Source organism: Schistocerca gregaria, chromosome X (assembly GCF_023897955.1).
Source record: "Schistocerca gregaria isolate iqSchGreg1 chromosome X, iqSchGreg1.2, whole genome shotgun sequence".
In the NCBI taxonomy this organism is placed as follows: domain Eukaryota; kingdom Metazoa; phylum Arthropoda; class Insecta; order Orthoptera; family Acrididae; genus Schistocerca; species Schistocerca gregaria.
This window is the reverse complement of record NC_064931.1, coordinates 533,496,392-533,509,370: the sequence shown is the minus strand read 5'-3', so window position 1 is coordinate 533,509,370 and position 12,979 is coordinate 533,496,392. Positions and strand designations below refer to the sequence as shown.

The following is a 12,979-nucleotide window of genomic DNA, read 5'->3' as shown; positions in this document are numbered from 1 at the left end:
GGGTGGGTGAAAATCAGTTAAACTTTATAATTAAAAACCATCCTGGTGCAATCACAACAAATGATCTAGGAAAACAATATTAAAAGGAAATTCAGGATGACTGCATCATGTAACAAGCATGAATTCTCAAAATAGTACCATGGCACTGCCTTCAGTTTTTTTACAGTCACAACAGGCATTACTAAATGACCTTTAAGGCTCATGCAGAGAACAGGAAGTTCAATGACAAACAAAGTAGCACAACCTGTAATGGATTCACTGAAAGCTGAAACTCTTCATGTGTCATGATACAAACTATTTATATTGCGAAATATTTTATCCTTCACTTTTAAACTACAGCTGTGGAGTAATTTGCATTATCACTGTGAAGGAAATCACAAACAGAAGTTTCCAGAGTGAAAAGTCTTCAACTTTTGTTTGAGAATCAGAGGGTAAACCAGTTCAAAACAGATGATGACCACTGACAGTATTCTGACAGTAAAAGTAATATCATTCGACTTCTGCTTGCACAATTATACATGATGTGCAGTCTATGGGAGGATCTCCTCAAGTCCAGCTTCTCAATACTCAACCTCAGCTACCTGATTCCCACCACTTCACTGATTGTGTCATTATTTGATGGGTGTAGAATATCACACCTAGCACAATTATGAGCAAGTTTCTGAATCAGCCTACTAGCTTAAACCAACAACTGATTCCCCTAATATATGATGCCCTCTATTATTTAGTGCCTGATATAAATATGTATCAAAAAGTAGGGGAAGAAGAAAATCTCTATCTGGCACTAATATCGGTTGAATTTTATTTTAGTTGTATAGGTATGGTACATGTTGTGCAGTACCTTAAGTGAAGTATCAATTAAATCTGCTGTATAACTGTGTTTTCATGGCTTTTTAAAATAGGCATGTAATGTCCTGTCAGATGGATAACATGGCATTTGTGCCCTCATAAAATTCTTTGTCTCATATGGTTTACTGCCACTGGAAATTGATCCAAATTTGGTGAAGGTCTATAAGGAGCCAGCCTCTACCTTTTCTAGAGTTATAAAATAAGTAGCTGAATTCAAATGCAGGAGTAATTCACCTGAAGATTACCAATGTGACTGGCATGCCAAAACTGCAACCATACATGTAAACATTGAAATAATGCACAGCGTGGTATTGGATGATCAACAGTTAAAGGTGTATGAAACAGCTGATTCCAAAGACATAAGATGAAGGAGCACAGTACATTTTATTTGAACATTCGCCAACAAGAAGCCCCTGTGTGAGATGGATACCATATTTGGCAGATACGAACCAAAAGCAAATGTGAAAATGAATATCTCAGTTATGTTTGGAGTATTTTTAAAAATGTCAGCAGATGTTGTAAATCAGTTTGTTACTATGAATGGGATTAAGGCTGCTATTCATGTAAGAAGCACAACAACAATAAACCAGTAGATGGGAGCCAGTGGCTGTGCACCCAAATGCAGAGATTATGGCAGTCACAGGTGGACGATTTGCAGTTCTTCTTGAATTGCATTTTAAGGATAGAATCTAGATGGTGTAAAAGGCTGGACAAATCACACTGTCCTACAAAGTGTCTATGGCAAAAGAATTTTTTTTCCTCGAGGGAAAAAAAAACACAGTTTCTCACTTTCAAGCAAAAAAGTTTTCTCCTTGCATGAGTCACTGATTAAAAAGTGGTAGAAGTATAGAAACCTGAAGGACACCTGAATGTACAATGCCCAAGCCAAATAAAGGCCCAATTCGTGTCACATGTTAAAATAAAGCTAATTTCTAGCTCCAATTTCTTACATGAGAGTAGAACTAACTGTAGATTTTACTTTACACAACACTGCTGTGACTTTCAGCAGCAAAGAGCCTCTGTAAGAAGAAATAAACTGCTTTGTCAACTGGTGAACAATCCCCAAATCCAAACTATTAATAAGAAGTAGTGGTCATGGAAATAAGCTTATATTTTGTAGAATACTGTATTTTCAGAATTGTTAAGAATACAGGTGGCGACATTAACCTGTAAAAGTAAGCTTCAATCTGTTGCTTCCTCCTAATGCAGAAGTATACAACTGCATAACCTGCCACATTAAATATTTGTTCTGTTGTTGTACTAAGTCAGCCACATGAAAAAATCAAGTTTGACATACGGGTATTTGTATTTTTATCAGGAATAAAACACAAATGGTCCCACTCAATCACTTCTATTTAACACATCTATGGTGTGAAAAGTCATTTGGGTGTTGTAGTTTTCAGTCTGAAGACTGGTTTGATACAGCTCTTCAATGCTAGTCTATTGTGTGAAAGCCTCTTTGTCTCTTCATAATTACTGCAACTGACAACAATTTGAATCTGTTAGTGTAGTTGAGCATTTGTCTCCCTCAGTGATTTTCATCCCCCCCCCCCCCCCTCCTTTTCTTGCCAAACTGATGATTCCTTGATGTCTCATGATGTGTCCTATTAACCAATCCTTTCTTTTAGTCAAGTTGTGTTGTGAATTTCTTCTCTCTCCAATTTGATTCTGTAGCTCCTCATTAGTTATTCAGTTTACCCATCTAATATTTGGCATTCTTCTGCAGCACATTTCTAAAGCTTATATTGTCTACCTGTCCAAACTATTTATAATACAAGTTTAATTTTTGTACAAAGTTCCACTCCTTATAAACAGCTTCCTAACACACAAATGTTTCTTTCCTACAGCATTAACAGTTAAATTTATATTTCGTATATTTTTTCAAGTGCACTTTTGTTATTGTTTCCAGTCTACATTTCACATCCTCTCTATTTTGGCTATCATTATTTATTATGCTCCTCAAATAGTAAAACTCATCTAACCACTTTTAATGTTTCATTTACTAATTTTACCGGCTTCAGCATCACTTAATTTTAATTTGACTAAATTCCATTACCCTTTGTTTTTCCATTATTGATGCTCATATTATAACCTCTTTTCAAGATGCTAGCTATGCAATTCAACTGATCTTCCGAGTCATTTGCCATTTCTGATGGAATTGTAATGTCACTAGGAAATCTCAAAGTTTTTATTTCTTCTTTTTGAACTGCAATATCATTTACAAATTTCTCCTTGGCTTCCTTTACAGCTAGCTCAATGTACAGATTGAACAACATTAACAATAGGCTACAACCTTGTCTGTTATTCCCTTCTTACCTAGGTACTGCCTTCTCCTGCCCTTGGAGTCTTACAGCTAGTTTCTGTACAAGTTGTACATAATCCTTCACTTCTTCTTCTTCATTTTCTTCTGTGAATCATGTAAACTTTGTCATGTGTGTTATCAAAGTTTAACTGTTTATGTATCACATTCTCTGAAGCAGAACTTGGGGACCAGACCAGCATTTGCCCAAGTGAGCTTGGTGAACTGCCTAAAAACCGCACTCCAATTGGCCAGTGTACAAACCCACTGTTATTAATCTTCTGCACATATTTCATCTGGGCCTAGATCCCTTTTCCTGTCTTACAAGCCTGTGCACTGCACCTTACAGTGTAAGAACAGGTCTGTAGATAGTTTTTCATTTCATGTAATTTATGTCTGCTACCTTCAGAATTTCGATGGCTGTATTCCAGTCAAATGTGTGACTCAGTTAAGTACCAGCCTACATATCCTATGTTCTCAGGTACAAGCTCCACTTAGTTCTCGGATTTTTATCTGTCTGTTAATGTTTGTAAATGTAAAAATGCCTAGTTGCACTGTGCTTCAAAGTCCACATAAAGCAGTATATCACCCAACAACTGAGTGGCTAAGTCAGTTATAATGTCAGAGGAAGGAAAGAGCATAATTTCTTCAGTAATACAATGCCTAGTAATGCACTATGGCATTCAAATGAACTTCCAAGTTGATGACAGCTTTACCTTATTCTAGCCAACATTGTCAAAAGCTTTCTCTAAAGTGATCTAAGGGAAGATCAGTTTGGGTTCCTCAGAAATGCAAGGTCATTATTGCTTTGATGTTCTAGTCTTCTGTAAGGAACGTATGTCAGAATTTTGCAACAACAAATTAATAAACTAATGGTTCAGTAATATTCTCACCTACCACCATCCATCTTCTATGGACTTGGAATTATTAAATTATTCTTGAAGTCAGAGTATTTCATCTGTTTTAGATAGCCTGCATAGCAAGTAGAATTTAATCACGAACTCCCACAGTTCTCTGTAACTAGGAGTGTAAGTCGTTCACTCTAGGTGTCTTCTTCTGACTTAGGTTTTTTGCTCTATCTCAAATTCTTCTCTAAGTGTCATACTTCTCATCTCATCTTCATCAACTTCCTCTTCCCTTTCCACAATATTACAATATTATCTTAAAGTTTGTTACCTCCGTACAACCCTTCTATATGTTCCTTTCAGCCTTGCCTCGTTTGTTTAGTACTGACTTGCCGTGCTGTTAACATTCATATATGTACTTCTCTTTTCTGCAAAGGCGTGTCTAATTTTTCTGTAGGTGACATCTATCTTTCTCATAGTAATGCATACTTCTACAGCTTTGTATTTCTCCTCTGGCCGTTTCTGGTTTGCTATTTTGCACTTTCTGTAAGTGTCATTTTTAGATCATTGCTGCATTTTTTTTCTCTTTCATCAGTTTAATCCAATATCTCATGTGTTATCCTACTCTGTCTACTTGACCCACTGCTACCTTCATTAGTCCATCTAGAAATGCTATCCAACAATTTTCTACAGTGTTCTTTCTCCCATTTGTCAACTACTGGCTAACGATACCTTAAAAAAACTTTGGACATCTGGTTCTTTTAACTTATACAGATCCCATGTCCTTAATTTCTACCTTTTCAGAATTTCTTTAGTTTTAATATGCAGTTTGTAACCAATAAATTGTGGCCAGTGTCAACATCTGCACATGGAAATGATTTTTGGTTGAAAATCTGGTTTCAGAATTTCTGTCCTTACTATTACACAATAAATTTGAAATCCAGTGTATCCTGATCTCCAAGGATACAACCTTCATTCATGACTCTTAAACCAAGTGTTAGCAATGATTAACTTCTGTTCTGTCAAAATTCTACCAGTGGGTTTCCATTTCATTCCCTTCTCCCTGTCCATGTTCTCCTACACTTTTCCCTTTCATGCTACTAAATTTCAGTGACCCACCACAATTACATTTTTGTCCTCCTTTAACTGAATAATTTATTGTATCTTGTCATACATTCTTTCAGTCTCTTCCTCATCTGAGGAGCTAATAGGCATATAACCACACACTACTGTAGTGGAGGTTGGCTTTTGTATCTGTCTTGGCTATGATAATGGATTCAATATGCTGTTTATAGCTGCTCACCAGAATTCCTATTTTCTTGTTCATTATTAGATTTACTTCTTCATTGACCCTATTTGGTTCTGTTGATAGCCCTGCTCTCATCTGCCACCACAATTCACTAATTCCCACTATAGCTAACTTCAACTCATCCATTTCTCTTTTTAAATTCTTTAACCAACCAACTTACCTACTGGCTTAAAGGATCTAACAATTCACACTATGACCCTTAAAATATCATTTTGTTTTTCCTGATAACAACATCCTCCTGAGGGGTCCCAACCCACAGATCGGAAAAGGGGCTATCTCTGGAATATTTTACCCCACAGGATACCATCATGATTAAACCATTTAGTAGTGTTGCAGGTCCTTAGGATATATAACAGCAGTAGTTTTCCCATTGCTTTCAGCTTATCACAGCTAGTTGGCTAGTGCTACAAGGCCAGATCAGTCATTTGTCCAATCCGTTGCCCCTCCAACTACTGAAAAGACTGCTGCCCCTCTTCAGGACAACTGTTAGTCTGGCCGCTCCATATTATTGTGATATTCTTGCATCTGCAGCATGGCTATCTTAATCACTGACATGTGCAACCCACAATGAAAATTATGTGCCTTTGCTTGTGACTCCTCATCAATAGAAGTTAGCTGCATTCTAGCACTCAAATTGTCTGTGAAAAATGTTGTCCTGTAATTCGGTATTAGCTAATAAAGAACATTTAAGTATACCTGGCTTGTGAAAGACGAAAAATTGTCTCCCACTTCCCAGCATTTCAATCATTTCAGTTATATTCACCTGTCTCTAATTGCATGGTTACAGTCATCACTTCAGAAAACAACATGCTGGTATCCAATGCCAACTGAGTACTTCAGCATCAATGCCCTTGTGGATGACGTATAATGCTAGTCTCTCACAGAAACCAGCTTTTTACTTGTTCAGTGTGGAAATTTGGTTCTTGCTGTAAATTATAATCATGGACATTTTCACTTTCATGGGACAGGCATGGATTTTCAATTTTATATTTTTAATGAATACAATAATCTAATAAACATACACATATGGAATATGGAGAATTCCTGTAGTTCTGAATAATGGTCCCCTTCTTCTTCTTCTTCTTCTTCCCTCCATTATTACTACAATTCTTTCTTTCAAGTTTTGTAGTTCTACATCCAAACAAGTACTCCACAAACCACCGCATAGTATCCAGCAGACACTACCTTGTACTACAACTAGTCATTTTCATTCAGACTCCATTCGCAAATACAGCAAGGGAAAAATAAGTGGCTACATGCTTCTGCACAAGCCTTAATTTCTCTTATCTCCGTAGTCCTTACATGGAATGTACATTGGCAGTAGTAGAATCTTTTTGCGTTCAGCTTCAAATGCTGCGTCTCTATAAATTTTCTCTTAAGTGTTCCACAAAAAAGAACATTTCCTTCCCTCCAAGGATTCCCACTTGAGTTCATGAAGCATTGCCGTAATACTCGTGTGTTGACTGAACCTACTGGTAACAAATCTAGCAACCTGCCTCTGAAATGCTTTGATGTTGTCTGTCATTCCAACCTGGTGGAGATCCCAAACACACAAATAGTGCTCAAGAATGTGTCGTATTAGTGTTATATACATGGTCTCCTTTACAGATGAACCACACTTCCCTGAAATTATCCTCCTAAGATGATGCCGACCATTCACCTTCCTTAATGCAATCCTTATGTGCTCATTCCATTTCAGATTGATTTGCAATGTTATGCCTAGATATTTAACCGATCTGACGGTGTGAAGCAGAAAACTACTAATACTGTATTTGAACATTATGAGATCGTTTTTCCTACTCATCTGTATTATCTTACATTTTCCTATGTTAGAGTGAGGATTCATCACACCAATTAGAAATTTTATCTAAGCCAACTTGTATTCTCCTACAGTCACTCGATGATGGTGCCTTTCCGCACACCACAGCATCATCTGCAATTAGCTGCAGACTGCTGCTCACCCTGTTTGTCAGATTATTTTTGTACATTTATTTATTTAGCCATATGGACATTTTAAAATGTATGGATGTTGTCAGGTCGGCCGGAGTGGCTGAGCGGTTCTAGACGCTACAGTCTGGAACAGCGCGACCACTACGGTCTCAGGTTCGAATCCTGCCTTGGGCATGGAGTGTGTGATCTCCTTAGGTTAGTTAGGTTTAAGTAGTTCTAAGTTCTAGGGGACTGATGACTTTAGAAGTTAAGTCCCATAGTGCTCAGAGCCATTTGAACTGTTTTTCATGTTGTCAGTTTATGTACATTCTTATATTTATGCAATTTGTTGTTACATGTAGTTAAACATTGCGACATATTAGCTATGGAGAGTAATCTGTTCTCCTAACACCTACATTGTAGAGCTCAAAAATTAATGTGTTTTGGTCAATTACAACAACAATCTTGGGCAGAGCAAGTCATATACCAGTGTCTTGAGCCCCATTGTCTAATTTATGGAGCATTTTACTTACAGATTCAAACATTGCAGCATCAGTTCATCAGCTTCCTCTGAAATCACATTCTACTGTGGAAAGGACTTGATGTTCGTACAGTAAATCTAAAGGCTCTTTTGGAAAATGTTTTCTGGTATTTTTTGAGAAACCACAGAATCACAATTTCAGTTTCACTTTAATTAAATTAGAGACAGTTCCAGCTGATGGAACTGTTCCACAAATGGGTGAATGGTTTAATTATAAAGTCACTACCATTGATAATAATGTAATCTGGGATGCCGTATATAGCCGTAGAATAGTGAGCTTTCAAAATTATAATGATTATTAAAATTTCTCTAATTAGCTGAAAGAAAAGAAAATGGAAGTTGAATTATTGTTTGAGGTGTCTGATAATATGTGACTATTACTGTATGGTCTGAGTCAACTGTCAAATTATATTTGAAAGACGTATGTTGATGGTGTACACAATTTCCTTTGGTTTAGTAATTTCTGTGCAGTTGTTATTAAATTTGCATTGAAATTTTGTAAACTGTCACTATATGTTTGCTATTTTACTATGTCCCATAGAGCTTTCATATTGTTATTGGCAGTTGTGATGTAATTATTACCTCCCATCTTTCTCTCTTTCATAATTTTTTGAATGTAGTTTTGCATTTTCTGATATACTGATAAAAACACCTGTCACTTTATGAGTTGTTGAGACCTCACAGTGTCTGCATATTTCTGTAGATTTCTAAATGTTAGTGGTGAGCCTAGTTAGATTTCTAGCACTGATTTCAATTTTCATTTTTGATGAGAATTGATATATTTCAACCACGTATAAATATTTCTAGAAAACAAAATTTTCATTATTTGCCCTGTATCTGCACATTTGGCTAAAGCTATGAACTGGATTCCTTCCTCCCCTCCACCCCTCTCTGCTTCCGCCCCAGAATCTTGATTGCGGTGACAGGCTGATCTATAGCGTAGCTCGAGGTCTAGGTTAAATTGGAAAGTGACAGTTTGGTTGTAAGCTGGCGAAGCCAACAAATGTGGAAGAAAATTTGGTTGTGGTAAGAAACTGACTGGTAACAAAGCATCACGTTTACATCCACACCATGCTGAAAAATGCAAAAGGGGGCCAAATTTGTAACTTTTGCCATATATTTCATCCTAGCAGTTCCTCCTTAGTGGGTACCGTAAGTGCTGCATGTTTGTTGGGTGAAATAACTGCCTTCTTTTGTTTTCGCTAACTGAATTGCCTAATTTTGGTTTGTAGAACAATGAAGTGAGTATATTGTTCACTATACCTTATGTTGATGTTTCCCTTCTAATACTCAAACTTGTCAGTATTTAAGAATATCTGATCAATAGTGGTGCTAGATAATTTGCTAGTTATGGTTGAAGAATTGGTAGTTGTATGTAAATTACATGTCCCACACGTGACATTCAGTGTTAGCTTGTCTTCAGTTTGTTACATTCAGTGCTCAGGTTTCCATCTAGACTTATATATAAACAAATAATACTTGCTATGTTCTAGTGCAGATTGTTCAACGATGTGTTCTGTTGCTAGATTAGCAATGAATTTTAGTTGGCAGTGTTCAACACTTTATCTAACACATGTGCGTTTTCCTACTGAAATATGTCAACCTAAAATAACATACGGTAACTGTATGGACTATTTGGTTATTTTATGTTGGTTAGCAGTTATATTCACTTAATGGTGAGAAATAATGCCATGTGGAATAAGTAAGAGCTAATGATAACGGCAATCTGAAGTATACAACTGGAGAAGAAAAAACTTCCCATTTATTCATTTCGGAAGGAACAACATATTCAAAACAACGTGGGGTTAGTAGTAATAGCTATCACACAGGAGGCGGCAATGGAAGATGATGGTTACATGCATGAATGAATTATGCAGCGATGCCTACTAGATGTTAACAAATAACTCTTCAAATGAATTCAATGGAAACATGCGATAAGCCATACGACGATTTTTTTGCTCAAACATTTATTTTGTATTTCGGCTGTCGCGAGTTCGCTGTTCAGTAAAATCCCTACTTTCTCCGCGAGGGGCGCAAGTCACGGCTAATTCAACAGCAGAAAGCCTTTATGCGTATCGTATTTTAAAATTTCATGAATAACTATTCAAACGTACCAGGTAAGCGTAAACAGAGTTTCGTACATTAATAATCCAATCGTCAAAACAGAGCACGAAATTAATCCCATGGAATTTAAGTTCTGAATTATAGGTATTTTATGCCGGACCAATAAAACAATCAAGCCGCCAGGATTAATGAACGAAAGCGGGGTGACAGATGTGAACATTCCTTCGTTAAAGCTCTTCAAGAATTTTAAAAGAAGTTTATGTTCGCTGGAATGAAAAACTCACAAGCTGAGAACAAATACAATAAAGGCCGATTTGACAGCCGTTTCACTTGAGCTTTCATTTTTTTTCTCATTTCCGTTCTCATATCTACCATTTGAAATGTTTCATTGCCGAATTTGTAACATACAGCTTCACCAACCCATTCCTGTTATTTGAAGCCTAACAAAAGTTTCTTCAACTTTGCAAGAATATTATATAAATATTACATATCGAGTATAATTCATTGTTGCAGTAATGAACACAACAGGGCATTGTGTTATTTTCTCGAATAAGGTGATGCTAAAGTCACACAGTTCTTGACCTGGTGCACTGCATATCCTACATAAGCACCATACCAATTATATTTGATTTTGGGGCTATACACAAAGAGGAGCACACACACTTCAGCATTGTTGTATTGCACTGATATTGTTAAGGGCATAAAATGTGACTCATTAGCGAGAACAAAGTAAATAATAAATTAGATTATCTATAGTGCCTCTGAAGGCTTCAATGCATGAGCTGGCATTAGAATTAGTTTCTGTATTGAGGAACGAAGGAGAAATCTGTGCAACAAACAACAAAACAGTGGAAATATTTCTTTCACCTGGAAGTTTGGATTGGAAAACGGGGAGGGGGCAAACAGGTCAAATACATGTTCTGAAACAAGTGTTCCAGAAGATGACAGAGTGATGCGATGAATGAACGATGATGTAGTGTTTGTTTGCATAATAAGTGTTTGTTAGTTTATAATTATCTCAAGTCATTGAAATTAAGTATATTAGTAATAGTAATGGCTCACGTTACGCATCCTTGTAAGTAAATCTAAAATCCGACGTGCTTACACGTTCTCATGTGAATGGAAATATTCAGTTATGGCATAATGATCAGAGTAATTAACCGAAGTTTTATCTTCCTGTAGTATAATGACGTAGATTGAATAATAAATACCACAAAAAATGTCAGAGCTTGAATTCAATAAAATATCATACAGCACATACAGACAATTTATTATGCATTCTAATTTCTTTTTCTTCCACGAATGCTATCAATCATCAGATGACAAAAAATTGAAGACTTTGAATCGTTTAGGTTATGTCTGGAAGGGACCAGTACTCACGTTTTTAAACAGAAGGCACATCTTTCTGCTCGTAAGGAACTCTTCAGAACGAAAGCAAACGGTTTTTCTATAAGTAGCACAGACCCACTTCTTATCTCACGCAGGGAATCTTTACCACTTTTTTGAGTCATTGAATATTCAACATTATTCGGAAACATATTTCTGAGCATGTTTACTTTAGAGCTAGGTGTATTCACAGGTAATGCTGTGTGCGTTATCTTCGACTCAATAAGCAGCTAAAACCATAAATATACTATGTCACTGTAAATATAGGAGTGCCTCCCCCTGTTTCAGCTAAAATTGTCTGTAACCGGCATAGCGTTATATTCAAACTATTCGTCAAAAATTTTGATATTGCATTTCACTCATGTGTCTCATATTACGGGCTACTGAATACTGTTCCTTCGAGGGCATTCCCTATATCAACAGTTTTCACTCACATAAAGAAGTAAACAACTATTATTACTGCTTGTAACACCTCTCTCTCTCTCTCTCTCTCTCTCTCTCTCTCTCTCTCTCTCTCTCTCTCTCCCCCCGCCAGCCACGTGTTGTGGGCAGAAGTGGGGAGCGGAGGCAACGCTTGGTGGGGATTCAAAGCGGTCAATGGGGAGGAGAGGTGTAAAGATGCTCCATCCCACTCTAGCTTTGTTTTCAGTGCGGCGGAAGCTGGAGCGGCAGGAGAAGCAAGTTCTATTATGTGTCGACTGAATAGAGTTAATATTAGGATGTCTGGATATGTGACTCTAGCGCTACCAACGGGAAACGGGAAGTCTGCCCCTTGTGCTTCGAATAGAAACGTACTGTTAGCCAACGCTTACGTGTTTAATGTAATCGAACTAGATTGCTGAAAGATTTGCGCAAATGACACTTGCTACTTAGCACAACCGCCAGGAGATAACATTTAATAGTGGCATCGTGGCGGCTGCTACACCATTGGCTGCCCAAGTATTCTGATTTTTACTAATTGGGTTCGAGGAAGCGGAAAGACAAAGACAAAACGTGGGAACGCTAAACACGTCACTATCAGTAATCTGTTGACAACGAACCTCATAATCCCGATTTCTACAAGCACTTAATATTGATGCTAGTCGGCCGGAACTAATTAGAAACACCCATCTTTCGCCGGCACAAGCTAGGTAGCTTCACATTGTGAAACGTGACGCTCATTGGACTCGCTCGCTTTCGGGAGGAAATAGTTAAAAAAACTCTTAATTGATTATTCGAATACGCTGATGGTTCCTTCAAGAAAGAAGTGGCCGATTACCTTCCCCATCCTTGCACGATTCGATGGCTTCCTGAGGAAGGTGCAGGGTGAATTTGTAAGCTTTTTCTGTCAGTATTTTCTTTTTCCCGACAGTGGGTTTCCACCACTTGAGCTTGCAGGTTCTTTCTTTACACTCTGACATGTTCACATTAGTAGACTCAGCAGAGAGAAACCACTTTGTGTTGCATTTTGGGAACCCTGGAGGCTAAGGAGATCCAGTCATTACCGATGTTGTAATCTGAATCTGGAAGAAGTTTCTCTGAGACTGAAGCCAATAATGTGTCAATCTAAGATCGAATCCGGCCTCGTGTGAAAAACTGTCTAATTTGTCGTTTTATTGCAGAAAAAAAACTGACGATTGACTCAAAATAATGGAAAATATGAAGTCATCCAGATGAGTACTAAAAGAAATCCTCTAAATTCGGGTAACACGATAAATCACGCAAATCTAAAGGCTGTAAATTCAAGTAAATACTTAGAGATTACAATTACGAATGCC

The 12,979-nt window shown here is 37.3% G+C and overlaps 1 protein-coding gene across 3 annotated transcripts in view; it reads right to left on the bottom strand.

Annotated features, from left to right (window-relative positions):
* LOC126298639 (histone-lysine N-methyltransferase SMYD3) overlaps positions 1 to 11,719 on the bottom strand; it is a 104,775-nt gene extending 93,056 nt beyond the window's left edge. For all 3 annotated transcript variants that reach the window (XR_007552635.1, XM_049990051.1, XM_049990052.1), the window contains exon 1: positions 11,217 to 11,719. Coding sequence is in view for 2 of the 3 variants with exons in the window: in XM_049990051.1 (XP_049846008.1) it covers positions 11,217 to 11,386 (170 nt within the window). In the remaining variant the exon portion in view is untranslated. The remainder of the gene's footprint in view (positions 1 to 11,216) is intronic.
* Between the last annotated feature and the right edge of the window lie 1,260 nt (positions 11,720 to 12,979).